This window comes from Pteropus medius, unplaced genomic scaffold (assembly GCF_902729225.1).
Source record: "Pteropus medius unplaced genomic scaffold, Ma_sr-lr_union100, whole genome shotgun sequence".
Lineage (NCBI taxonomy): Eukaryota > Metazoa > Chordata > Mammalia > Chiroptera > Pteropodidae > Pteropus > Pteropus medius.
The window spans coordinates 1-27,216 of record NW_024340697.1 but is presented as its reverse complement, the minus strand read 5'-3'; the positions used below and the strand labels follow the sequence as shown (position 1 = coordinate 27,216).

The following is a 27,216-nucleotide window of genomic DNA, read 5'->3' as shown; positions in this document are numbered from 1 at the left end:
AGAGAGATTGATTAACTGGGAAAAAAACAAAAGAAGTTTAATAACATGGATTCTTCCTGTTTACGTGGAAGAGACTCAGGAAAACTGAGTAAGTCCCCCAAATGGCCCAAGCCAGCACCTTAAATACCATCTCCAGCTAAAGACAAAGGAAGATGTTGGGGATGAGGAAGCAGTTAGGGGGCAGTTACTAGGAAAACACAGTAAACAAGGGTAAGACTGTTATGCAGATTTAAGTCCTTCTCCATTGATGAATGATTCTAGAGATTTAGAGTCATTCTCTTCCTGGTACGGAGAGGGAGGCACCCTTACAAATGGAGATTTCTCTTATAAATGTAACTGTCTCTTACAAAAAGGTAACTTCTACTCCGTTTTCAGGGCTCCTGTGTCTGCGGTTTCATAAAAGTTATCAGCTCAAATAATCCTTATGGCAAAGGCATATTTTGGGGTCACAAACTCTGCTCCCCTTCACCTTCAAATGGAGGAAGCTTTTCTATCAAAACCAGAAGTCGTAAAGAAAGCAACTAGTAAATTAGGCTGTGTATTTTTTTTTTTAATTGCGTGTGATGAAATCCACAATAAAATGATAAAATGCAGATTTTGACTGCCCAACGCCTGACTTAGCGGCCTATACACTTAATCTGCTTCTATCTTTCCTATTTAGAAGTTGACATAACACTGAAAAAAAAAATTAAACAAACAAGGTCAGTGGCCCATATGAAGGACTTTAGAAATAAAATTTCAGCATGGAAATTTCTGTGAGGAAAAAAGGTAGAGCTGTCATCTATCATACTAGTCACCTATAATCTAACCACTTAGTGCGAATCACTGTTTGGGTAAATCCTTCTAGTCTTTTACTTGTATAAATAGACATAACTTTTAAAACAAAATGGAATCTTTCTGTGTATACCATTTTGCTGCTCTTTTCACTCAGTGATGTGTGGAATGTTTTATAGATAATAAACATTATCTTTAACATCACTGTTAACGGCTATATACTAGTCCAGTTTATAGATCTAATGTAACTTATTGATTTTTAGGCTATTTCTAATCTTTGCAATTTGTTGAATAAAACTAAACCTTAGTTACTTGGACACGTTCCTAATTAATGAAGGTATATGTGTCATTTATAAGTATGATCATTTTTGGCGCCTGCCTCTGGTTACAGTCCTGCCTCTTCAGCTATACTTGGCCTAAAGTCTTTAATCCAAAGCAGTCTTCACAGGCTTGCCTTCTGTGTCTCAGGCTGTCCTCTCCGAGCTACAAGGTTAACGGTTTTCCAACTCGCTCAGAAAGCCAAGGGCTACTACTGATTGATGGATGCTATTGCCACGTTAATGTGGATTGCTTTTTTTGTATTGAGCTGCCCTGTCCAATACTTAGCCACTGACTAGCCAGCCATACGTGGCCATTTAAATCAAAATTAAGTTTAAAATTCACTTCCTTAGTCACACAAGCCACGTTTCAGGAGATCCGTAGCCATTTGTAGCTTGTGGCTACTCTAGTGAACCATGCAGAGGGTATTGTCATCATCATGGAAAAAGTTCTATTGAACAGTGTCGGCGGGGTATCCCACTGCCTGTTAAGACATCACATGCATCACCTTGCCCACAATGCCCAGGTGTAATAAGCAATCAAGAATACATTGTTCTTGTTAACGATTCAGTTACATTTTGCAAAAGCAAAACATTTTTGGCACTGTTATTCCATGCACCAGCCCATTCCTTTATCATCCTGTAGGCTGCTGTTTTGCCCAATGCAAGATGAAGTGCCTGCAATCAAAGATGAAGTAACTTGTTCTTGGCAAATGGCTACTATGTGGGGGACAGGGCCTTTGACCCCGAGTCCTTGGATCCCAAGTGCCTGGCTGGTTTCACCACGTCCTGCTGTTTTCTCCATACAACGACATCTACTCTCTGTCGTGCATGTAATTTTAGAGGAATGTTTCAGAGTTATAAAAGTGAAAGTAATTTATTCATGAAGTGAAGCTGTTTTTCTATTGAAATTACTTATGCTTCCTGTTTCCATTTCTAGCTTGAGCAATTTCGGACCCTGCTTTTCACTTCCAAGGGGGAGAAAGAGAAAAGAATGGTGGATAACTTCCGCCCTCTTCAGCCCCTAATGAATCGCACTGTCCGCTCATCCTTCCGTCATGATTATGTGCTGAATATACAAGCGAAACCCAAGCCGTCGCCCAGCCAAGTGACCTCCTAAGACACCCATATCTAGGTGCTATTTTGCTTTAATACATACTAGCTTTTAAGAAATTCTTAACTAAGACTATTCTAAACACCTGCATTTAATACTACTAACTAAAGATGTGTATTTCTTGGTGTGGCAGGGCCTCTTCAGTCTTTATTGACAATGTTTATCACTGAAGTGGCAGCAAGAGACACAAGTTTCTTTTATAGCAACCTGTTGGTTACCATAACATCTTTTTATGTCTGACGTTTTTGAGCTATGTTTTTATGTTTATTAGTTAGTGGTTCTGTTGAGTTATAAGTAGGGATGATGAAATATCATCCCTTTCAGAAGGCCTTTCAGAAATAGCCATGGGGCCCAGACAAGTACTTCCTGGCTGAACATCGGCCATGGTTTTAGGTATATTTTATTTCAAATCATGAATGAGTTTTCTTTTATAAAGCCTTCTCAATGAGCACATTTGCCCCAATCTTTAGTTATCTTACTAGTACGTGATATGCTACTTACTTACTATCAATTTGTGATACAGAAAAAATGTGTAGTTCTAAGAAAATACAGATTTACTTCTATCTGGAAATCCTTGTGCATTTCTGAAGATCAGATATTTTACTTAAAGTCTTGATCCTATAGAAAGCATATGCAGTGTAGAACATTTTAAAGAAAATGCTTGAAGTACATAGAGCTTAGAATTCTTTTATGATATATTCACAGAAGTACTTTTCAAATGATTAGTAATATAAAGCTATAGTATATAGTATTATTTTGCATTATTTGTACACTGTTTCATAGAATATGATAACATTTTCCACAATTACAGAACTATCTTGGCTTCCCTTTAAAACTGAACTTTATTTCTTTAGTAGAGGTTCTATGCAAAGCAGATGATCAACATAAATCTCCCAATTTATACGGTGGCTTAGAAGACTTTTGCTACGGTAATAGGAGAGACCCGTCAGGCAGACTAAAATCTAGATAATTCTACGTATTCTGAGGAATCCACGCCACTGTTGTCCTTACTTGTAAATGTCTTGAAATGTTTCTGATTGCCTGTAAGAGTGGGTACAGACTCAATATTGCATTAACTAGTAGTATATCATTCATTAACATGCTAGTCATCTGGTCTGCAAGATAGGGTTGGATAAATATACTTAACACCACTGAACTGTACACTGAAAAAGGTTACGATGATAAATTTTATGTGTATTTTACCACAATTACAAATAAATAATAAATTCAGTAGGCAAAATAGATAGGATTGGAGTTGGATGTATAAGTTTAGGGGGATATCTCTGTTCTAAAGCGGGTGAAGTGTGGGTGAAGGCATTTGCTTCTAGGGTGCATGCCTTCTCTGGGAAAGGGAAGCAAGTATGCCTCCGTAAATGAATACAATTCTTAAAAAAAATGCAAACGTAGGGAAAAAGTTTGTTACCTTAATACAATTGATCTGTTTCAAACCATAGTTATCTTTAAAAGGGTAAACGCACAAGGTATGCATTATTCTGGGCACACAGGCTTCCTTCTTAGGCCTCTTGCAAACTCTTAGTGCAAAATTCTACTGCAGTGAATCTTCCAAATTGGAGTGAGAACCAATGTACAGAACTCCCGACTTACCCTCACATCTTAGAGATACAAAGGATGTACAGTTGACCCTAGAACAACATGGGTTTGAACTATACAGGACCACTTATACATGGATTTTTTTTCAATAAATACATACAATACTATAAATATATTTGCTTTGTGATGTTCTTCCTTTCTCTAGCTTACTGTATTGTAAGAATAAAGTATATAATACACATAATATACAAAACCTGATGACTAATACTGAAATTAGTAGTAGGTAAGGGATGAAATGTTCTTTCCTGAGGACTTCTGCATTGACCACTGAATGAATCCTACTACCATTGTCCTACTAGAGCCAAAAAAAAAACCTAATGGAAAGAATTCTAATGTGGCATTTGGAGAATAAACCTTTTTTTCTTGCTCTCCTTTTTTGCTTGCAATAAACAAAAAATACATTTACGGATCGTTCTTTGGTCACTTTATAATAACTAAGACTCATATTTAGCAATAGCATTATCTATGACATCATTTATATAAGTAAAATACTTTCTTTAACTTTTTTAGATAATTAGCTATTTTCTTTCTTTTTTAAAAAAAATAATTAGCTCTTTTCTAAAGACAATAAAAATTTAGGCATTTTTCCATAGAGGGGGGATAAACTAAAACATACATACTTGAGATTAAGTAGATGATATATTTCAGACACCAAGAAAAACAGAAAATACATGTTCTATTGTAGAATAAAGGTTAACTTTGTTCTGTTTATTGGAATATCATAGCAGAATATATCTTTGCTCTAAATTTTTACACACCTTATTTTTATCTTATGATTTATCAATGCAAATGATGCTAACTATAGTTTGAAAATGAAATTGGGTTTTAAAGTAACTTCTGTAATGAAGTTAACTTTTTCATGAAAATGGATTCAGAGGTTAATTGCTGAAGATAAATGTCTCCTATAAAAGGAGACTTACATTCGTTCTAAATCATAACAAAATCTAAATCTGTATCCCTTTTTAATTAGGAGTCTCTTCTTAGAAGATATTCTTGCTTATTGTTACTACGTGGAAGTCTGGCGTAATTCATAAGAAATGTTACAGCAACCCAAACACTGAGCTTTCAGAATGGCAGTAATTCTCAGCATAAGTCCTGGTCACAGGAAACAGCAAAATTGGTGATTTGCACAGCTGCATTGTGTGCCACTCAGTACATTCTCTAGTTTGGGGATATAACTGTCAACTCTCTACCTTCAAGGAGTTTAAGATTTAGTGCAAGCAGACTTGTGAAAGCAACAAAGTGCAACATAGTGTGATAGGTGTTATGAAAGGTGAAATACTTGTGCTGGGAACACATGCAGGACAAATACCTAACCCACTCTTGAGAGGGTTGGGAGGTTTTCACCCCGATGATGATATAATAGCGACTGTCGTGGACACTACTGCCAGGCACTATGCCAACATGTAGCATACTCTGGGAACTATTATTACTCTCTTGATTTTTACAGAGTAGGTGACTGAGGCCTAGACATTAAGGAATTTACTCAAGATCAGAAATTCAAGGTTTGAGTTTCCCAGTCATTCCAATTCCAAAACCTATGTCCCTAATAACGGATGCTCTGAGCTGGACAAGGTCGACTTGTCCAGGTGTGTCACTCCAAGTATCTCCAGAAGAGGAAGGAGGGCAAGGCTTTATGCAGAATTTGGGCTTCCGAATGATTCCAAGGAGGAACTAGGGGAAGCAGGGGGCAGTCTAGTCACTGAGTAGCTCAGTAATTTTGATTTGGAGGAGAGAGGAACAAAGCGAAGCCAGGGAAGTTATCCAATCTCTCAAAAGGCAGGTTATTAATCATTTTGCAGCTGCAATGTGTCTTTGGGAGAATCATTTTCTTCTTGGTCTTGTCCCTGGCCTTGTATGTGTACATCACAGTCTGAGTAATTGCAGGGCTGATGTTACTTTCTCAATCCCTACTCTCATTGCGACAGTTTAAATCCTTGCAACTTCCCACCTAGATGGTGATATTCAGGCTTTATCCCTTATTTTGCAAACCAGAGTAATTTACCTAAAACACAAATACGACCACAACAAGCCTCAACTTAAAAGCTTTCAATAGTTTCCTGTTGCCAACAGAACTGTAAGTAAACGGTATTAGCATGGCATACTAGGCCCTCTTCCATAACCCAGCCCCAGCCTACCTTTACCGCTGTATTCCTAGATGCTCTCCAATTGCCCTTTAAATTTGATGGCCAAAATTCTTGCGGTTCCAGCAGATTCTACATTTAACTTCTCAGTGCCTTTGCTTATGCTGATTTAGTCCCATCCTTCTCCACTAGGGTAAAGGCCATCTTCCTTCAAAACTCAATTCAGGCATCAGAAAAGCTCTCCGTGAATCCCAGGTAGACTATGTTAAGTAAACTTAAGTTGCCTGTACCATTTTATCTTATTTATGTATTGGTACTTCTCTGCTTCTAGATTGTAAGTTCCTTGGAAGTAGAGGTTGCACCTTGCAGCCCCAAAAGTTAAGTTCACCTCTAGAGCCAGCAGGTGCGAATGGGAAGGGGCGGAGTCTACAAATTTGTCTAAGCTGATAGGTGGAACTGCAGAAGGAGGCGGAGCCTGGGGGATGTCGGACTGGGAAGCTAAGCGAGCTGACGTGGGTAGGGTGAAGCTTCGTGAGTGGATGAGAAAAGAGGGAAAAGTGTGACTTTAACCTCCTGGCCACGAGACACCCCTCTATGGTCTTGGGAGAGGTAGTGACAAGGCACTAAGAAGCACTGGGAGGGAAGAAATACTCCCAGGGCGGGTAGGAATTTTCGGGAAGGAGACATTTAATTGTGCGGTGTTTCAGAAGATGAACTACCTACAAACATCTCCCATTTTCCGTCTTTGATCGGTCCCTGCCCGCCGGAACAACCGTGCGGCATCTGCGCCTGCGCGCGGTTGCGCTCTCTGTTAAGCCCGCCTCTTCCGGCGGCTCTTGTGGGCGTGACGGCGCTGGCAAGATGGCCGTCCCTGGGACGCTGTTGTTTCCGGAGAAACCCAGGTAAACTGGGCTGGGGGGAATTAGCGGGCCGAGGCTGGGCATGGAGCGTATTCAAGCAGGAAGTAAAGGGGAACTAGGCAAGCAAGCGAGCCTCCGCGGCGGCGCGGGGACGCGGTCCGGACGTATCACGGGCGTTTGTCAGCCCAGGGAGGCGAGAAGAGTAATAGGTGCCGGGATGGGGAAGACCTGCCGTCTGGGCGTGAAAGGGCGAGGCAGTGTTCTTTAATCGAAAAATGGGAGGCAAGATTTTACTCCCGAGCACCCGGGCGATTTCCTGTAACTAGATGCGGACAGGGGAGCTCGGGCAGACACCGCCACAGGTGCGGCCACTGACGCTGGTGTGTGCCTGTCTTGTTTCTCCAGCCACAAAAAGTATAGGGCCGCCCTGAAGAAGGAGAAGCGAAAGAAACGTCGGCAGGAACTCGCTCGATTGAGAGACTCAGGTAACGGACTCATCCTGTTTCCTGTGTGTGAAATTGCTCTCCTCACTCCCGTCCTAACTTGAGGTCCCAGTGTCAGAAGGAAGCCAAGTAATGTATCTGATAATGAATTGCTGTGGCTACTGCCTTCTCAGGTAAAGTTACGTTAGACTCGTGTCAGAAACTGTTAACGTCCTAAAGGGGGAAAAACGCATAGTGAATCGTCACCTGCTGATTATGTGTAAGTATTTATGGACTATCTAATATTACAGGTGCAGGCATCACGAGTTACAGCAGCTAGCACAGCTCTTGCACGTAGTAAGTATTCGGTGAATATTTTTCTTTGTAAAACCAGCAGGAGTCGAGGGTTTTAGACATTGCAAGTTTCTCTCAAACTTGAGTAACGCAAGAGACCCTTTGTCGACTCATTATTATTAATATATTACTGAAATACATGTGCAAAAAACTAGTTATGAAACGCTTATTTAACTGTAAAACATATTTACAAATTACAAAGCCAAGTGAAATCACACATCCAATAAAAATTCAATCTACGTTTATGTGATGTTACAGATCGTGGGAAACATGCTCACGACGTGAATACGGTACTGATTAGAGTTTAGAGTGCACTACTACTTTTTCCCTGTGGTTATTACTTTTTTTTTTTTTTTTTGGTAAAATACTGTGGAGCCTTCATCGTGTCATTTGGCCTTCGTATGGCAGAATTTAACATTTACATATTAAACCTGTCTGTTTAATATAATGAAATTAGTACTAAGTCGTAATATTATATAGTAGTTATGAATGCAGGTGGAAGCACTGAAATCACACAGAAGTACTGGATTATAATGGTTGTCATCCAGATTATCCAAAATATATTTATTAAGTTATCTTAGACATATGCGGTGATGGAAGGAGACTAGACTGTGGGTGGTGAGCACACAATGGAATATACAGATGTATAAAGTTGTACACGTGAACCATATAATGTTATTAAGCAATGTTACCTCAATAAATTTAATTTTAAAAATAGAATCAGAAATGAAATGGGGACAAAAAATCTTATCAGAGACAATTCTTGAGGTCCACAAACCATGAAGGGCCTCAAGTAACCAGGATTTGGGGGCCTTGAGAAACATAGCCATAGAAGTTTTATTTACCGTTGGAGTTGTCTAGTAATTATTTTAGTGGCATTGCTTGGAATATTTAGAATGGAAGGAGCAGTGTGTTTACCTGCACCCTTTTTTAGCATCTCCTTTTTTATTTGTTCAGAACTGGTCCACTAGAGAGGCAGGATGAAGCATCAGGGAAAACCTAGGTAGAGGGTGGGTTGGAGTTATTGATGCTCTTAGCGATACCCCCACCTCCCTTAAAGTTCTCAGCTACCTTACTTGTTCATTTAACCTATTTTCTTTGAATAAACCTTTTTGAACCTTTTTTTCCTTTCCCTGTTTTAAATCCTAAAGCTGTTTGTATTGTGTTGATTCCCCCCTGCCCCCCACGTTGATTTGCAAAGTGCGTTTGGAGTGAGCCTTTGTGGAGAGACAGGTAGATGGTGTCCTTTAGCAGTTTAGTTAGTGGAAAGATGCAGGTCACTGGTCTGCTCAGGATTGTATGGCTAATGGCAGATCCAAGGCTGAGCACTTGTCTCTGGATGACTGCTCCTACTTTTGTCCACCCGACTCACAATTTGTTATTTAGTGGTGCTTCATGAATACTGTAGCCTATCAAATACTACAGTTCATTGTAGCACACATTGGATGGCAAAAATTACCCAAAAAGTTAGAAAGTAGAGATTTTATATAAGAATCGCTATAAGAATGAGTTGACAAATGATTGGTAGAAATTTCTGGAATATCGGCCTCTCAATTCCAGGTAGCCTCTTTAGCATCCAGTTCTACTTAAAGTAATCTGAAATGAGCTGCCTTGTCAGAAATTAAGGTAACATTAATCCATTTCCCGTTTGCCCGGGGAATACTTGCCAGCGGTGCTGGTGGCTACAGTGTTTACTCGAAGATAACTCATGGATTACAGTCCTAACCTTACCCCCAAAGTTTGCCACAAAATATCTTGGTTTTATTATTTTCACATCGCTCTAGTATATCAGTAGTCTTTAGAAACAAATGACATCATTCTATTTATAGTATTGTCTTCAGTAGTGGTATTTATTTACAAAACATAGTAATTCTCAATTGCTGAAAATATCAAATCCCAGAAAACTCAGCATTCCTACATGTGATGTTAACATTGTTCTCAAACACTTGTTAGCCAAAGATGCATTTGATGAATCCGATTTATGTATACATTCTGTTACATTAGGTTTAAAGACAAGTTCTGTTTAGAAATAACTCCAAGAAATTTTTATGTTTTCATATTGAAAACCAGTCAGATTTGCTTCACCCTCAAAGAACGTGTTCATGTAAAATTAAATTAACGCTAGCAGCGAGTTTTACTTGTTTTTCTTTAAATGGGAAATGGGTTAAGTATAAAGGGCAAGTTGTAAAACTATAGCATGATTCCATATAGTTACAATTACATATATTATATATGTAACATCAGATATATGCAAGAATACATATATGTAAAGAAAATGCTGCACCCAGAACTATTAGCGATCACCTCTGGAGTGTGAGAGCTTGGTTTGTGGCAGGATGGGGGATTGAGTGAGTCAGGCAACAGATGTGTTTGCATATCAGACATCTGCAGGCAGTGTCTAGTCCGTGGGCACACCTCTAAGTCAGCCGTAGCCTCTGTGCCAGGTTCTCTGCAAGGCGCTTTATGTACATTAGATTATTTCTCTGAATTATTAGATATTATTCTATGCGAGTTAGAACTTATCTTAATTTTTACCAATTTTCTTTTAATTTCACATGTCAAAATAATAAAGTTTACTTGCTTAAGAAAAGTAAATTATTGTAATTAGGAGGAGGTGAGCCTTTGGCGAAACCTATAGTCAATATATTTGACAGACACAAAATCTTTTTCCTTTAAGCCTGAGATCTTCTGTTACATTTTCTTACGATCACTTCAATTTTCCTCATTTTTTTCCCTCAAATTTGAATTCCAAATAGGAAAGGATATGTGTTTATTATATGAAAAATTGTTTTCCTGTTTTTATTTTGAAGATGTTCCAGTGTACTCAAAGTTGAAAAAATATTACCATAAATGGTCGTGAACCCTTCACCTGAATTTGCCAGTTGTTAACATTTTGCCTTACTTTTTCTCTCTATATAAATAGATACATACGTACAATTTTTTTCTGAACCCTTTACATGTCAGTTGCAGATATCATGATCCTCATCCCTAAATACTTCAGCCCGCATCTCCTCAGAATAAGGACCGCAATATTAAACTTGCACCCAAGTGAAAAAAACAAGAATCAATGATATATATGGGCCATATTTAAACTTTCTCAGACCAAGATTGATTATTTTGTAAAGCTCAAGCCAGTTGTCTGGTGGAATGTCCTGAATTCTGGATTAGTCTGTCTTTTCCCGATTAGCTTCAAGTTATAATTTTCATGGCAAAATACACAAAGCTGATGCTGTATGCCTCTCATTGCATACATCAGGGAACCTGTAATGTCTGTGGTTCCACGCCTGATGATGCTAAGTGTGGTCCACGTTGCCAATAAAATGGCTCCTTTGTAAAGGATGTTTCCCCCTTTGTAATTTGTACTCATCTGTGGGCTGCTATTTTGAGATGGTGTAAATATCCTCTTCCCAATAGGCTTTCTTTCAATGTTTTTAGCATCTGTGTCCAAATTAATTCTTAACAGTGGGGTTGCAAAAGTGATGACTTTTCTACTCGAGTCTCCTATATTTCTTAGTCACCATTTTTCCGTAAAGATGGATGGATGTTCCCTCCCACACCCCCACCAACTTTTTGAGTATCCCTATGAAACCATTAATTTTAAATTTAAGGTTTTATCTACTACCGTCATTGTTCTTTTTGATGCTCACATTGTACCATATTTGGGCGGTTGGAGCCCTTGTTTTTAGAAAATTATAAAAACAGGTTCATGCTATAATTGTAAAAATTAAAGAAGGTATTTTTTTCCTAAATTATTGCCTAAGGGTTTGTATACTCAGATAGTTTAATAAAACATTTAAATTCCCTCAGGACTCTCACAGAAGGAGGAGGAGGAGGAGGAGGAGGAGGAATCTTTTACTGAACAACAACTAGAAGAAGAGAAGCAGTTGGAGATAGAGAGGTCAGTGCTGATTGAAGCACTTCTCATGAACCTAGTCATTTCATTTGAATATTATGTCTTTACTAACTAGTTTGGGTCTTCTTTATAAAATCTTACACAGAATCGGCCTTAGAAAATACCCTGGATGAGCTATTTAACTCTCCAGGTGACAGGGTAAAACTAGATGTTGTCATTTTTTTTTCTTAATGAAAGTATTTTTCACTGTTTTTGCTAATTCATAAATATTTTTTAAAAATCAAAATAAGTGTAAAAGGGCTTCAATGAACTCAACACTCCCAAAGATAGTCACTGTTAAGAATATAAGAAAGTGTAGATGTACTATACATGCATATTTCTATTATAGGATGGTATTTATACATATCTAAGTTGCTTTTTTTTTGCTAAATTTATGGGACATTTCTTTCAGTGTTGATGCAGAGATTATTTAACCCTTTCAATGGCAACACAGTATCCATTGTATAGCTATAGCATAATTTATTCTTTATTCATAATTTATAGTTCTCTCCTAATGAACATTCAGGTTATTGCTATTAAATAACGTTCATTTACTATGTACTATTTATTATTATTTATTAATTTACATTCAGAATTTTTAAATTTTACAGTGAGCATCCATGACTATATATCCTTGGTAATTGTCCTGTTATTTCTTTAGGAAAATGCCTAGAAATGAAATGGTTGGGCTCAAAGGATAAATATATGTAAAATGTAGATGGGCAGGTAGGAAGGACATCCAGGTTGCAGTCTGCAGCTCCTCCAACAGTGAATCAAGGTGCCCATTTCTCTATACCTTCACTCATATTAGGTATTATCAGTTTTTAAAACTCCTATGGTGAAAAGTTGTATTTCATTGTTTCAAATGTACACTTCTAAATTCGTAAGATTTACTATCTTTTTATATATTTTATTACCTATTCGTAGATTGCTTAAGTCTTGTATCTTTCTCTTTTGGGATATATGTTTTTAAGTTTGTAGTGTAAGCAGTGTTATTGCTTACGAATATTAATCCTTTATCATATGTATGATGTATATTTTTCTCATTATTCATCAGTCTTAGCTTACAGCATTACCTACCATAATTTGATTTTCACATCATCAGTTTTCATGATATCTGGCCTTGGTGTGTGACTTAAAAAGACCTCTCTCATCCAGAGATGACAAAAATATTGTGCTACTTTTTCTCTCAGTATTTTTCAGGGATAGTTTTTTTTTAAACGTGGTACACAAAAATGTGAATGTACTTAATGCTATTCAACTGTACATTTAAAGTTGGTAAATTTTATAGTATATATATTTTGCCACGATAAAAAATAAATTTTTAAAAGGAGAAAAAAGCTTTATAGACACTCTCTGTTTAGTATGTTGCTACTTTTCTTGTAATTAATTCCTCTTCTCTATCTAAGCACATAAATAGGTCAAATTATCAAAACCCTTTACCCCACCCAATGCAGTTAACGTTGTTAGCTGTGTTCAAGTTGCTTAATCTCTCTAAGCTTCAGTGTCCTTGCCTGGAATGTGGGTCAATCCTAGCACCCACCTCAGAGAAGGGGGAGAGTAGATGGAGGGGGGTGATAAGTGTATGGTGCCTAACATAGTGTTAGCAGGTAGGAGGTGCTGTAATAACTGGTTCTCATCAGATTTCTGTTATGGTGAAGATGATATACAGTTGACCCTTGAACAACAGGGGGGTTAGAGGTGCTGGCTCCCCAAGCAGTCAAAAATCTGCATGTTCTTTCAGACGTATGCAGTCTCTTCCATGGTGTGTTCCTGGAATCTGCACTTGGAAATGGAATATATTTTTCCATAGAGTATTTGAAATTATGGTTAGGTCCCCGGGCTAGACTTAAAACCTTACCTAACTCCTAATGTCGCTGAAGCGATATAGAACAGTTTCTTATATTTCATTTCCTGTTTCCAGATTCAATGGGAAAATGCAATCTAGGTTCTAAACACCCAAATGGCTAATCAACTTTTGAAATGTAGCCCATCTTTAATTAGTAACTTGTGATATTGGATGTCTGAGACACCATTTTAAGATAATATCACTCTTTATAGTTGGTCATTTTAAAAAATAAACTAGATACTGCTTATTTATTTTTATAACTCTTCATCATCTTTTCTTAAAACCGTAGCTTTATTTTAAAGGCATGATCACGATGTGGTTTTATTTTCCTCCTTTCAGCAGTTTCGGTGCTTAGGGCAAACCACAGGGGTCTCTTCACTAGATAGAGTAGCATCTGAAGGTTTACGGCCCAAGACGCCAGGTTCCCTAGTGCCGCAGTCCTGGCTGCCACTTTTAAAATGAGTAGAATAGGGAGGATAATACTTCCTGAATGCGAAAAACTGGATGTGGCTTTGAAACTTCTTACTCACTTCATTGGTACCTAAACATTACTATAGTCAACCTACAGGGAAAGTTGTGTCATTGTTTTATATAAAAGATGTCACAGATACAAAATGTAGAAGTGATGATTAGAAAGCATTACCCTCTAGGCAGATAGTTGCTGAAAAGTAGTGCTTTTCAGATTGCTACTCACATCTTCTCTTTCTCTTACCCCCACTTAACTATTTTCCAGAAAGCGTCTTTCAGGATAGTTTAATCATTCCCAAACATGTCATTTTACTATTGCATGTGTGTGTATTTGTAGATTAATGCCCACTTCTTTGATTATGTTATTTCGATAGGCAAAAATTACATGAGGAGTGGTTGCTGCGGGAGCAGAAGGCACAAGAAGAATTCAGAATAAAGAAAGAAAAGGCAGAGGCAGCTAGAAAACGGCAGGAAGAACAAGAGGTACAGTATTAATCAGATAACCAGTTAACTAGTTAACCAAAACTCATCAAGAGTCATGTATCTTGAACTTAAACTGGATATCACCCATTTTTAAAGTGTTGTTAAAGTTTTTCATTTATTTGCCTCGTATGTTAACTTTTAAAACGTGAGTCTAAGAAATATTACTTGTCATTCTTTTTTTCTCCCCTGTAAAGAGAAAGTTAAAGGAAGAATGGGAAGAACAGCAGAAAAAAGAGAAAGAAGAGCAGAAGCAGAAGCTACAGGAGAGGAGAGAAAGAGAGGTGATTCCTGTCACAGGAGGATAAACGCACTGCGTATCCTCTTAGTGAGCAGATGCGGCGTGTGGCGGGTTGAAGAACAAGCTATAGGCATAGCAGGGTTCGGGGCTTCGGGGTTTCGTTTAGAAAGAGTCATGTTTTCAGTATGTACACTAGAGTTTCCTTCTGATGCTCTTCTTTTGGTCTGTGCAGTGGTGGATACCTTAAGGTTTTTCTTCAGCTTTACTAACCTTTTTACCCTTTCTACCAGAGATTTGCAAGCTTTTTCTGTAAAGGGCCAGAGAGTAAATACTTTGGGCTTTTGTGGTCTGTATGTTCTCTGTTGCAAACACCCAGCTCTGTTAGTGTGCCCTGAAAGCAGCCATAGATAATCTGTACATGAATGGTGTGGTTGCATTTACATAAAACTATTATTTATTTACAAAAACAGGCAGCCGGGCCCTGCTTTACACTATGTACCACTCTAGAGCAAATGATTTTTCTGGGGTTCTGTTGTATATGGGTTTACTTGGTTAGAGAATAATATTTTGTATCGTTTCCATATATATTTAGTTCATAAGAGACTTAACTGTTTATGACATGTCAGCAAGAATTAGTCAATTGAAAGAAATCAGGAACTCAGATTTGAAGAATTAGGAAAGTTTTTCATTATTAAACTTTGACTTCCTTTCCAAGTTGGGCTATAAACACAATTGCAGCTAACACATAGTTGCTTGTTTAAAAAAATCAATAAGGTTATATGTATGTATCTCCTGTATTTTCAGAATTCTTTTTAAAGATTGATTTGGTATATTCGCTGCGGTTCCTTAACAGTATATTTATTTCAAAGATATCACAGCTCATCTTGCCTTGACTGATTCATCAGGAGGTATCTTTTCTGTAATATTGCTGACTTTGAATGGCATAAAATTGGGTAGTTAATCAACTTATCATGGGGAAAAGTGCATTTGTTTACATCCTAGTCATGATGGGTTAGAGACAGCCTCCGTGACCTTTGTTTTTTGTCTCAGGCTATCAGTTAATTCCAGTACAAATCTTAGATACTCTAATTTGAGCATGACTTGCCAAATAATCTTTGACCTCAGTAGGTTCTTAGAGGCAGGAAAATTGTTTGGAGCTTATCTTTTTTTTTTTTTTTTTTAATAAGGAAGTAATAATCCCGATAATGGTAGAATATTCTTCAATTGAAGTCTTTTGTCAGTAGATAAAGCTCAGGCTTTTCCCAAAAAGCTCAGGCTTTTGTTTCAAAGGAAGTCTGGCAAAATGTTAAGGAGAAGTGGGTAAAATGAAGTCAATTGTGAGCGTATATAAAGGGACATGCAGTCTGTTTCCGCTGCGTGCTAGGCAGTTCCATAGTGGACAGAGACAGAGCAGCAAAAAAGACAGTCCGTGCTCTCACTGAATTAGTTGTCTAGGTAAGAGCCAGATGATAAGTAGGGAAGAACTCATTTTACATGCCGTAAGATCATGTTAAGAGCTATAAAGAAACAGAACAGGGAGTCATGTGATGGGTGGCTGGGCCAGGGAAGTACTTCACATCGCTGGTCAAGGAAGGCTTCTCTGAGGAGCTGATATGTGAGCTGACACCTGAGTGCTGAGATCTCAGGGGGAAAACAGGTCTAGGCAGAGGGAAGAGGCCCAAGCATGGAGCTGAAAGGTCAGAGTGCCTGAAACCTAGAGACCAAAGCAGACAGCCACAGGGGAGGAGGTCAGCACGGTCGGCGGGTTCAGGTCACATGGGGCCTCCTGGATTGGAAGGACAGGTTTGGATTTTATGCTAAGGGTAATGGGAAACTGCTGAAGGCTTTTAAGCAGGGAGTGACTTTACCAAGGAGGCAAGAGTGGAAGTAGGGCGACTAGTTAGAAGGCAGCTGCTCCAGATGGGACACGGGGGTGGTTTGGGTGAGGGTGGTGCCTAAGACAGAAGTACACAGATCAGAGTGTGATGAGGAGAGTCAGCAGGACCCTGGTAGACTAAACGGACGGGGAGGGGAAAGAAGCGGAGAGGAGTTCAGATCATACACTTGTAGATTCTAGTTTGAACTGAGATGGGGCATTTACATGGGTGCGGAGGAGGGACAACTAGAGTTCCATTTGGAGCATGTTAAGTTACCGAGGACACTTAAGTGACCAGGTAGGGTTAGCAAGTAAGCAGCTAGACAGATGTCTTTTATGAAACGCTTTAAGGGTCTAGGGAAGTGAAGTCCGTTGATCATAATTTCAAAACTTGTTTAAATGCCGATGAGGTCAAAATTTACTGGCATATTGCAGGACTTCTTTCGCTTTAACGAAAAATTTGGAATTTTTCGTCAATCCTAATTACTCTTGTTCATGTTATATTTTAGCATCTGTTAAATGTTTATGATGTTTCAGCTAGCATCGCACTTTATTATCATTAATACCTCATCTTAAAAACTAGGACATGGTATATGTGCTCAAATACACTAAATATTACTGTTACTGAAACTATTATAAGTTGATATTTTCAATATTTTGCGATCTCAGCCATTAAATGTCCTGTTTGAATAAAAACTCTCACCTATATATCCTTTGAAAACTTCAGAAGACCTGTGCTTTAAAAAGCAAATTAGAACTTGAAGCCTTTTGTATGTGTGGGTTTTAAAAAATTGTTACACATGAGATTCTTAACCAGAGAAACCAGATGTGACTTACCTGACTCCCAGGTTTTCATTGCTCCTATGTTTGCACCATTTGTAGGAAGCTGTGCAGAAGATGCTGGTGCGGGCTGAAAATCAGGTATTTTAAAAACCTTTCATTAAGAATTTGAGACTGATAAACATTTCTTTTAAAAACAGCACTTTCAGTAATGTTAATTTTGTGGTACGCTGTTTAGGTCACGTTTGAGTATCTGGAATCACTTTTGTGGCTCTGTGATCTATGTAACAGTAAGAACCACAAAAGTTTATTGATGAACATAAACAAATGGTATTGAATCCCCTTGTATATAGTCCTTAATGTGTGCTTAAGCAACATCACACACTCTCACCCCCAGTGGACAATTTAACGTGCTTTAGAGGAACCTTGATTTCATCAGTGCTGGTTCCCCAGCAAGGCCTTTGGCCCTTCTCAGAATGCATGGACAAAGGGAAACCTTAGTGACCATTCCTGGTGTCTATAATGGTGCCCGATAATGAGCACTGGCTGGGAGCCAAGACAGACACATAGCTCGTGTCCGAGGCACAGTTGTTTGTAAAGTCTCTAATGTAGGTTATAATTTAAATGCGTACGTTCTTAAATGAATCTGTATTTTTGACCGAAATATTTGAAGACATTGTAAACATTTAATTCTTCATGGATTTGTACACTATTGGTAAACTCATGGTTTTTTTCTCAACAGGTGGAAAAGGGTGCCACATGGCAAAACCCAGAACCACCCACGGACTTAAGAGTATTGGAGAAAGATCGAGCTAATTGTCCATTCTACAGTAAAACAGGAGCTTGCAGATTTGGAGATAGGTAACTAATTCGCTTATATCATATCAGAATTAGGTGACTCAAAATGTTGAAGTTTTTGGGTTCTGGTTTTGGGGGTGGCACAGGCTTGAGTTTGAAACATTTGGAGGCTTTGCGAGCTTGTCTGGAGGGTCTAGCAGGGGAGCGTAGCTACTTGTGTGCCCTTGACATGCCTTTGACCGAAGAGCAGTCCTCTCCTCTATGGGGGAAGGGAGGGATGCACTTGGGGCGGTGAGGGAGGAAGGAGTCACCCGCGTAGGCAGCCAGATAGCCGATCAACCGTGGCGATCAGTGATGTGACATGTCGCAGCCAGATCTCCCTCACGTCCAAGTTTGAACTGTTCATAGTGAGGCATCTGCTGTGTCCTTGCTGCTCCTCCAGCCCCCAGCTGTCTATCCTCCTCTTCCCCCAGTCCTCTTCCCTTGCGGGGGGCTTAGCCCAGTTCTCTGACGGGGCTCCCTTTGCATCTTCCATAGCTTTATGAAGACCTTTTGTTTTTAAGTTTCTTCCTGTGCTTGAATCAGTCCATGTGAGACAACTTAGATGGGGAAATCATCTGTTTCAAGAGACCGGAGCCGTCTGGCTTTATTTTTTGAATGACAAACACTGTGCACAAAAGAGGCTTTAAAAAATTGGATGCCTAAAGGGATGGTTGTGAAAGACAGGGTCTGAGTTGGGGACGGGGAGTGTGTGTGGGGAGGTGACTATTCTGTTTCACCACTCTCAGTCTGCTCCAGCTCAGCCCCAGGTTCAAAAACTGGCCTTTAGCAGCTGTCACTTTGGGAAGATTACTTAAGCTCTTTGTACCTTAGTTCTCACATCTGCAAAATGGGGATTAAAAATAGCATTCTTTTTATCAGGGGGCTGTGAAGCTGAAATGGATAAAGGCAGGGAAAGCAGGTAGAACAGTGCCAGGCACATGGTAAACCCTCTCGGTGTGTTTGCTGGTGTTTTCATTTTGTTTTTGTTGCCTTTATTCTCTGAGACACTCTTGTTCCCAGTGTCTTTTGGATCATTGTTTTTGTAACAGGACATTCATGTGGAAATCTAAGTGTTGATGTCTTCATTCATTTAATAGATGCTCGTTTATACGAACTGTATGCCAGGCAATGATGATTTCTATAATATGGCCTGATTATGAATGAACAGCTCAAATTAGGTAAATAATTCGTAATGGTGAATGAATCCATCCGAGGCAAAATTTAATTATTACCGCGCATTCTGCAGAGGGAAAAATCTAATTGTATCTGAGTATCCTATTCTAAAAAGGGTTATGAATAGGCCATTTCACATGATTTAATGAGAAACTGTATGTTGTCTCTCATGTTTATCTTATTCATAAAATTATCCATGATGTGAGTTTCATTTTCTTCTTTGAAGATATGAACCTTCTCTATCATTCTTTCTTTTTAAATTTAAGCCTAAACACTATTTTACATTTTTTTAAGAACAGTGGTTCTTAACATGCATGTTCTTTGATGCATGTTAGAATCATCTAGAAAGCTTAAAAAATTTATATCCTACCTCAAATGGAGTAAATGAGAGTCTCTGAGACGTGGGCAGCCATAGTTTTGAAATGCACTCAGGTGTTTCTGATGTGGCCTAGGACTGAGGCGTTCATGCAGGATATGTAACTCCTTGTGTATGTCCTGCATCCAGAATATCTATGAAAAGTCAGTAGTGAAAGCTTCCTCCTGAGAAACTGGGAACTAAGGAGAAGAGAGAGACTTTATTCCCCTTTGTACTTTTACAAGTGTTTTCCAAATGTATGCTCAGTTTCATCAAGAAATAGTAATGATTGATGTAAACAACCCCCCACCAAAGAAGAGAAAAATAGACAGTGAATTATCTTTGAAAGACAATACGAGTTCACATTTTTGTGGGTAGCTGAACCAGTTTATATTTAAAGTTTTCTGGCTGTAGGATTTCTCATTTATGATGTATCTCTAACATTTGCTTGAATGTTAAGACTTGTGATCATCTGAGTCTGACTCTCCTCCTGTTGAGCATAAGTGAGACAAGGGGAGATGTTCTAAATCGCTTCAGGGAATCAGTTGACGGTACTTACTTATGGAAAGAGGATGGACTGTCAGGCTCCCTGAGAGTCGTTTCAAGGAAATATTGGCAGTGTTCAGATTAGTTTGTGAACATTTCTTAATATTTTCATAGGCATATGAAATTTCATCATCACAACTATCAAAAAAATCCAACAGCATTTTGGATATTTTCATCATTCAAGTGATGAGTTGTGAAATAAAATTCTATGAAATTAGCAGTTACAAAATCCAGCACCATCCCTTCAGACAAAAATACCGTGCCCCTTTTACAGGGGACCACGGGGACTTGCTCCATCTAGATCATGCAGCTCTTCTGTTGGGCTTTGTCATGTTATCAGATAAACACTTCCACAGCCTAAGTATTTTTTTTTGGTTTTGTTTTTGTAATTATTAGAGTTTAATTCTAGGACATGCTATTTACTCATTACTTAGATACTTAAATCAAGCAAGACTGCCACAAAATCTCATAAACATTACCTTATCCCAGGGACAAGCCAGTAAATGGTGTGGGTCTCCAAATGTCCCCTCAGGTACAGCTAACTAACTAGGCTCTTGATTTTAATACATCCCAACAGCTGATGAGCTATGTAGTTCTTACTGAAAAGGAAGAATGCGCGAGATCTCTGGGAAGACAGAGCTCTTCCTGGCATCAGATTTGAAACAGTTCTCTCATGAAGTACTGTATAAAGACATTGAGTAGGAAGGCAGACAGTAACTTCAATAAATTTTATTAACAGTTGCGGACATAATTTTCAGGGGACTGTTTCTTACAGAGGCCTTTAATAAATGATTGCAGCCTAACTGCAACATACATATGAGGACAATGGTAGTGGGTACCCGGAGTGCTCCCATGAAAGAAAAAGTGGCCTAGTCAGTTAGCTGTACCTGAGGAGACATTTGGAGACCCACACCATTTACTGGCTTGTCCCTGGGATAAGGTAATGTTTATGAGATTTTGTGGCAGTCTTGCTTGATTTAAGTATCTAAGTAATGAGTAAATAGCATGTCCTAAACCAGGGGTTCCCAAACATGGCCGACCTCCAGGACCAGATAGGGAGTTACTTTGAAAGTATTGTTCCCCGGGGTTGGGCCTGGTTAGTACTTGAGGTGTGAACAGATGGTCTGGGGCAGGATCTGAGAAATCTCAGTTCTCCCCAGGCGACTCTGAGAATCATACAGGCTTGGTACCACAGCTTTCGACTGCCTTCCCAAGTATCTCTCGTCTTAGCTGACTTTTCAGTAGGGGCTATAAGGCTGGCTTTGAATACACTCAGATTGTATGGCCTGTCTCCAGGCCAAGTGGGGATTTTCCCTAGATGGGGACTGGCTCTGTCTCAAAACTCACAAATGCTCATTTGACACCCTGGGAACTAGAGCCAAGTTCATTCAGATAGCATAAGCCTGTGAGCATAATTTTAACATTTAATTGGTTTCTAGTTTAATTCTGCATGTGCTTCATACTTGTAAAATTCCGATTCACCACAAGCACTCAGCCAGGTTGAATCCTTGCTCTCTGTGCTGTCGGTAGCTATACTTGGGAAAATGGATCTCATCACAAGGTCTCCAACTGAATAATCCAAGAGGGTCCTTTGGAAAATAGAACATTTCACGTTAATGAGCACTGCACATTTCCGAGCTGGGCTTTTTATATGCATTATCTCACCAGGTGCACAGATATATATTATGAACATGGAAAATGAGTATGAGTTAAACATTTAGTTATTTCAGGGCCATTGTTTTTTTCCAACACTTGCCTAATTTTCAACTTTTTTTCTTCCTAAATTCTGGGGATATTTTTTCTTCCTAAAATTTTTGTCCTAATCATGCTTTTAACTAGAAACTTAATCAGGAAAATTTTGATATTTCGGGATCTTGAACTACATTTTTTTCTCATTTTATTTTAGAAGGCAGTAAATAAGAAAATAAACTCATAGAAAAGATTCTTTAAAAATCACTCAGGAAAAGCCCGGTCCAGTTTACACTATGAAAAGAAAATTGTTCTTCATAAGGGTTAGCCTCCATTTAAGTAAAAATTAATTACATTTATCATATCGTAGATAATGAACAGGTAGTACACTGTAGGTTAACTCGGGTCCCTTGGGTCCTCTAACCAGCCATGCGACCCAGATAAGCATGCTTCTCTAGGACCTCTGCTTCCTTCTTTGCACAGTGGGGATGATACTAGTCCCGACTGTCCTAACAGACTGCAAGGATCAGGAGAAAAAATATAAAAATGTCATGAAAACTATGAAACGCTATACATATATGAGATCGAGATACTCTATTAGCTGGAAACAGATTATCCTCTCTAAGCATCAGGTTAGTCGAAGATGGTATAGAACCAGGATTGTATTGTTCTTACCTTTCTCCTAAATCTCACATAGGGTATCTGTGTGCCCGTCACCACAATTTGTCCTGCCAGCTGACCTTCTTTTCCGCTATGCTTTCACATGTGTCAGACTTCCTGAACTTCATCAAAAGGCAGGTTAACTGAATATGAACTTGGAAATAATTTCCAATTTTACATTTTAATGAGAGTCGATAGAATATTGATCAATCTTAGAACAGTTTTCTTCGGTGTTGAAATTTCATGTCTGAATGGGTTTTATTCTTACAGTTAAGTCAAAACAGCCAAGTTACTTGAATCTCTGTCTCAATCTAAAGCAAGCACTTTATGTGGCATTGCTGACCGTCAGACCACTGAATCGAAGCGTCTCTTTCACATGCAGGTGTTCACGTAAACACAATTTCCCGACATCAAGCCCCACCCTTCTTATCAGAAGCATGTTTACAACGTTCGGAATGGAGCAGTGCAGAAGGGACGACTACGACCCTGACGCCAGCCTGGAGTACAGCGAGGAGGAGACCTACCAGCAGTTCCTGGACTTCTACGAGGACGTGCTCCCGGAGTTCAGGAACGTGGGGAAGGTGGTCCAGTTCAAGGTGGGCGCGCACGGTTCGCGTGAAGGGGGGCTGGCTCAGCTCACACCGGGGTGCCTGACAGGGCTGGGCGCAGGCTCTGCTGGGGCGGGGGCCGCGTGCAGCGGTCTGCGCCGGGCCCGTTGCCTGTTACGTCCTCACGGTACATGAAACCGCCTATGAGAATGGAAGTTCCTGCCGGATGGGGAAGGCTCTGCACCTCTTCAGTACCTTTGCGGTCCAGCTTTCCCAGCCGATGAATTGTCTGTGGCAGGCCCTGCAGGTAGCCGGCCCAGCGCTCAGCAGAGGCCGCCTTTGATCCCTGTGATAGAGGCGCACTCCCTGCCTCCGCAGGCAGTGAACCCAGTGTCACATCACGTACGCCGTTTACCGAGTTTGCTGTTGCGTTCTCGTCGCATTGTGTTGGCGGTATCAGCTGGTAGCTGCCACCCGGGTGCAGGTTTCTTCTGGGGCTACCCCAGGATGTAAATCTTGATTCCTTTTTTTTTTTTCACATTATTTTTATTCATCGGATACTTAACAGTACTGAGCGTAGTGTTCCCAGTCATGGTTCGTGATGCAGCTATGGGGTCAAAAAGGCATTCAAATCACATAGAATTATTTTAGCACCTTCCTTGACACAAGAGTGTGAAGTCAGATATAATAGCCACTGCTGCTGGGACCCAGTGGTTGAATTCGGTCACAGTGAAGCCTCCTGCCTTGTGATTTGATCAGATCCAAACCTGAATGATTCTGTTACGTTAGTGTGGGAAAATGTCTCGTGATTTGGAAAAAGCTAGGAGTAAAGCCGTGAGATTTTTCCTGCTGGTTGGAAATGACAGGAAGTTGGAACAGCCAAGGAACAGAGCACTCGTGAAGCTCAAGGTTATACTTCTTTCTACTGCTTTTAAGATTTTTTGAATTTTTTCTTTCTCTTTTGCCTTTTAGTTCTGTTGTGTGTGCATTCCTGTCTTCACACTGGTCAGCACAACCAATAAACACGAAAGCACAAGCGCCTGGCCACATATAACATGGTGCCACATTAGTGCGCTTCGCCCAGGCCTGCATTCTTGAACATGTCACCTTACCTCATTGTGCCTTTTCCTCATCCCAAAAGTAAAGGGATTGGATGACATCAGTGGTTCCCCTCAGGCGTCCCTACATTGTCCTGCTTCATGAAGGTCGTGGTGGATCCGCTTTCTGAACTTCGGGCCGAGTAGGGGAAATGACACTATCACCTGCCACAGGCCACCCACTAACCACACGAATTTTTTTCTTTTGTTTAGAATTCTGTCTGCCACGCTCATGCTGATGACATTGGCAGTTGTAAATGGAAAGCTGTTTGTTTAGTAAATTTTTAGCAGGAAAATTTTCGAAACGTCATATTTATCATGAAAAATTAACAGGTCCTTGGGAACCACTGGCTTATGTGATCGCTAAAGTCCCTGGCATGGCCAGTGTGGCCTCCCAAGGCCCTTTGGTCCTGCTTCTGAGGCTGGTGGTATCCATTGTCTGTCATTATGGATCCTGCCTGTTTTTGGATGCTCTAATAAAAATACTCTGGAATAAATTTTGTAAAATGATAGATTTATTTTGAAAACAAAAGCCAAACATTAGTATGAATATTTGAGGACTTTTTTATACCATTATATAAAACCAAATCAGATGTGTCTTTTTTGAAGGCAAATGTTTAAATATTCGACCTGACAAGTAATAGGAACGGTGCATATTAAAATGAGATACAGTTATACCTATCAGGTAAAAAAATATATAAATTTTCTTAATGCCAAGAGTAGGGGAGGATGTGTGAATTAGTAAAACCACTTTGGAGGTCAGTTCGTCAGTATGTAGAGAACTTGAAGGTAATGGGTGTCACCCGCTTGTGGCTCTGCACTCCAGAGAGATCCGTGGACCCATGGACCTATGTTCCAGAACGCTGTTGATGAAATACTGGAAGCGCCTTGGCTGCCTTGTCACTGGAGGACTGGATAAATTCATCTGATAATTTGCCATATCCAATATATAGTAAAAGTGAATCATTAAGTTTACAAGATTACATCTCGAAAAAAGAATGTGAATAAGTACTATTTATATAAAATTTTAAAGTGTACGAAGCAATGAGTATACGTGGTTTACATGTATGTACGTGTTTCTTTGCGTGTATATACATAAATATGTGTATACCCATATATACGTAATACACATGCATTTGTGTGTATGTGGCGGTAAATATTTGTGTCGCAATGTGAGGGATACGCCCAGCCTCAGGATAGTGCTCATGTATGTGATGGAGGAGGGAGAATAGGCTGGAAGGGCTTTTAACATCAACATGTACATATTTAAACATTCTCAGTCAAAAAAGAAAATGTTAGTGTTAAATCTGAGTGCTGTATATATAGGCTGACTTTTGGTCTTTGTATTTTCATGTATATGTGAAACATTTCATATATATGGAACAAAAAAACGATCTGGACCAACAGGGGGCCTGTACTACCGTTCCGTGCTGAAATGTGCCTTAAATGTGAGGAGAGTGGGGTTGTATCTCGATTTTGGAATCTTGAATTGATTACTTTTGGTAATGTGGGCCGGGCAAAGTGTGTTGGTGACTGAAGGGATTCTTTCCCTTAGGTGTTTTTGATTTGTTCTTTTAGTGATAGAATTCTTCCTTGCTCCTTAGGTCAGCTGCAACATGGAACCTCATCTGCGGGGCAATGTTTATGTTCAATATCAATCGTAAGTATTCTGAACATAAAGTATCTTCACATCCTGTCACAGTATAATGTTGTGATTATGTGGATATCTGGGATTTTTACACTGAAAACATAGATTTCATATGCATGGTATTTTTTAAAAATGAAAATATTTAGAGGTGATATAGAAATATAGAAGGGATTTGAAAATAATACATTTGTATTTCCATCTTTGTATACGTATAGTTTTGAATCTTTTGCAGTATAGTTACTTTTTTACTAATATAATTTTAATAATGAAAATACTGAATAATAAATACATACCGAAAAAGGGTAACTAGAGAATAGAAAAGTATAAATTGAAAGAGCCAGAAATCGAAGCCCCACGCAAAGTCAGTGTGCAGCCATTGTATCATTCCGCTCGTTTTGCTGTTTGCCTAGGCTGCGCCATGGCTAATGGGCTAAATTAACCATCTTAATAAGGAGAGCAGCAGTCCTAGCCGAGAAGGAGCAGGCTCTGACCATGGAAGACACTTCTGCATTTTTCATGGGCCAATCTTTTGATTTAAGAAGCTTTGACTCAAGCCCATTTCCACGCAGCAGAACCTCTCAGAGGGCTAGTGAAAAGGGTTCCTGAATGGATTTCGAGCACAAAAGCAGTCAGCTTGGTGGCCCTACAGGAAACTAATAAGAGGGTTAATTAACAGCAGGCTTCATCAGCATCGTAGGACGTTACTGTAAAGTGCGGCCTTTGATTTGTGGTTTAAAGGGAAGAAGAATGCCAGGCGGCGCGCTCTCTGTTCAACGGCCGGTGGTACGCAGGACGCCAGCTCCAGTGTGAATTCTGCCCGGTGACCCGCTGGAAAATGGCCATCTGTGGTAAAATCCAACGCGATTTCCCCCCAGTTGTTCCATTGCTATGTAAAGGGGCATTCTTAGAGGAAAGACCACCTTTTAAAGGGGTGAAGCATAGCTTTTACCTCACACGGTAGATGAGCTGAGATCATTATGTAAAGGACGTCACATTTTAGATCTGTAACAGACCTTGTGGATCACTTTATGCATGAAGCGATTGTCACAGTATACTGGTGACAGAGCTGGGGCTGGAATTCCAGTCTTCTCAGCCTCCATCCTGGGCTCTGTATCTGACACTTCGAGAAGCCTGAGAAGTTGTGTCTGTGGGAAGCCACCTTTTCCATATCGCCGTTCAGAGGTGTTTGTTATTCATGGGCTCCCCTCATTTGAGCCATGTTTTTTTCCCCAGTCATCCCTAATGAATCTTTGGTCATTTTCGCCACCTCTAACATTCCCTGCCTTACTTGACATACATGCTTTCGTGTGGTAGAGATCGATCGCAGCTGCAAGGCGGTTGCTTTTGTCAGTTCTTGGGAATCCAGTGTGATTTCGGTGAGGTGCTCGTGAGTGCGACTTTGACTCCCCCAAAGCAAGAGGCTATTTGACTTGTTTTTTTGATTTTTTTATTATTATTTTGAAATTATTTTTATTTTTTTAGGCGAGGCAACCCGTGGTTGACCTCACAGATTGCAAGGACCTTGTCAGCTTACAATC

General features: G+C 39.6%; 2 protein-coding genes and 1 long non-coding RNA gene across 10 annotated transcripts in view; 2 read left to right on the top strand and 1 right to left on the bottom strand.

Moving 5' to 3' along the window:
• CA5B (carbonic anhydrase 5B) overlaps window positions 1–3,941 on the top strand; it is a 56,841-nt gene extending 52,900 nt beyond the window's left edge. For all 7 annotated transcript variants that reach the window (XM_039873346.1, XM_039873353.1, XM_039873344.1 and 4 more), the window contains one exon: window positions 2,032–3,941. In XM_039873346.1, coding sequence (XP_039729280.1) covers window positions 2,032–2,211 — 180 coding nt within the window. In that variant the 3' untranslated portion in view covers window positions 2,212–3,941. The remainder of the gene's footprint in view (window positions 1–2,031) is intronic.
• Window positions 1–6,389, bottom strand: part of LOC120611079 (uncharacterized) — a 15,077-nt gene extending 8,688 nt beyond the window's left edge. For both annotated transcript variants that reach the window (XR_005655075.1, XR_005655076.1), the window contains exon 1: window positions 5,955–6,389. This is a non-coding gene — a long non-coding RNA (uncharacterized LOC120611079). The remainder of the gene's footprint in view (window positions 1–5,954) is intronic.
• A 224-nt stretch (window positions 6,390–6,613) lies between these two features.
• Window positions 6,614–27,117, top strand: ZRSR2 (zinc finger CCCH-type, RNA binding motif and serine/arginine rich 2). The gene is made up of 10 exons (XM_039873308.1): window positions 6,614–6,802; window positions 7,166–7,245; window positions 11,344–11,434; window positions 14,120–14,228; window positions 14,423–14,509; window positions 17,225–17,263; window positions 17,865–17,983; window positions 22,768–22,981; window positions 25,635–25,690; window positions 26,417–27,117. Exons 1-10 carry the CDS (start codon window positions 6,762–6,764, stop codon window positions 26,637–26,639), a joined length of 1,059 nt encoding a protein of 352 aa, XP_039729242.1. The 5' UTR covers window positions 6,614–6,761; the 3' UTR covers window positions 26,640–27,117.
• The last annotated feature ends 99 nt before the right edge of the window (window positions 27,118–27,216 follow it).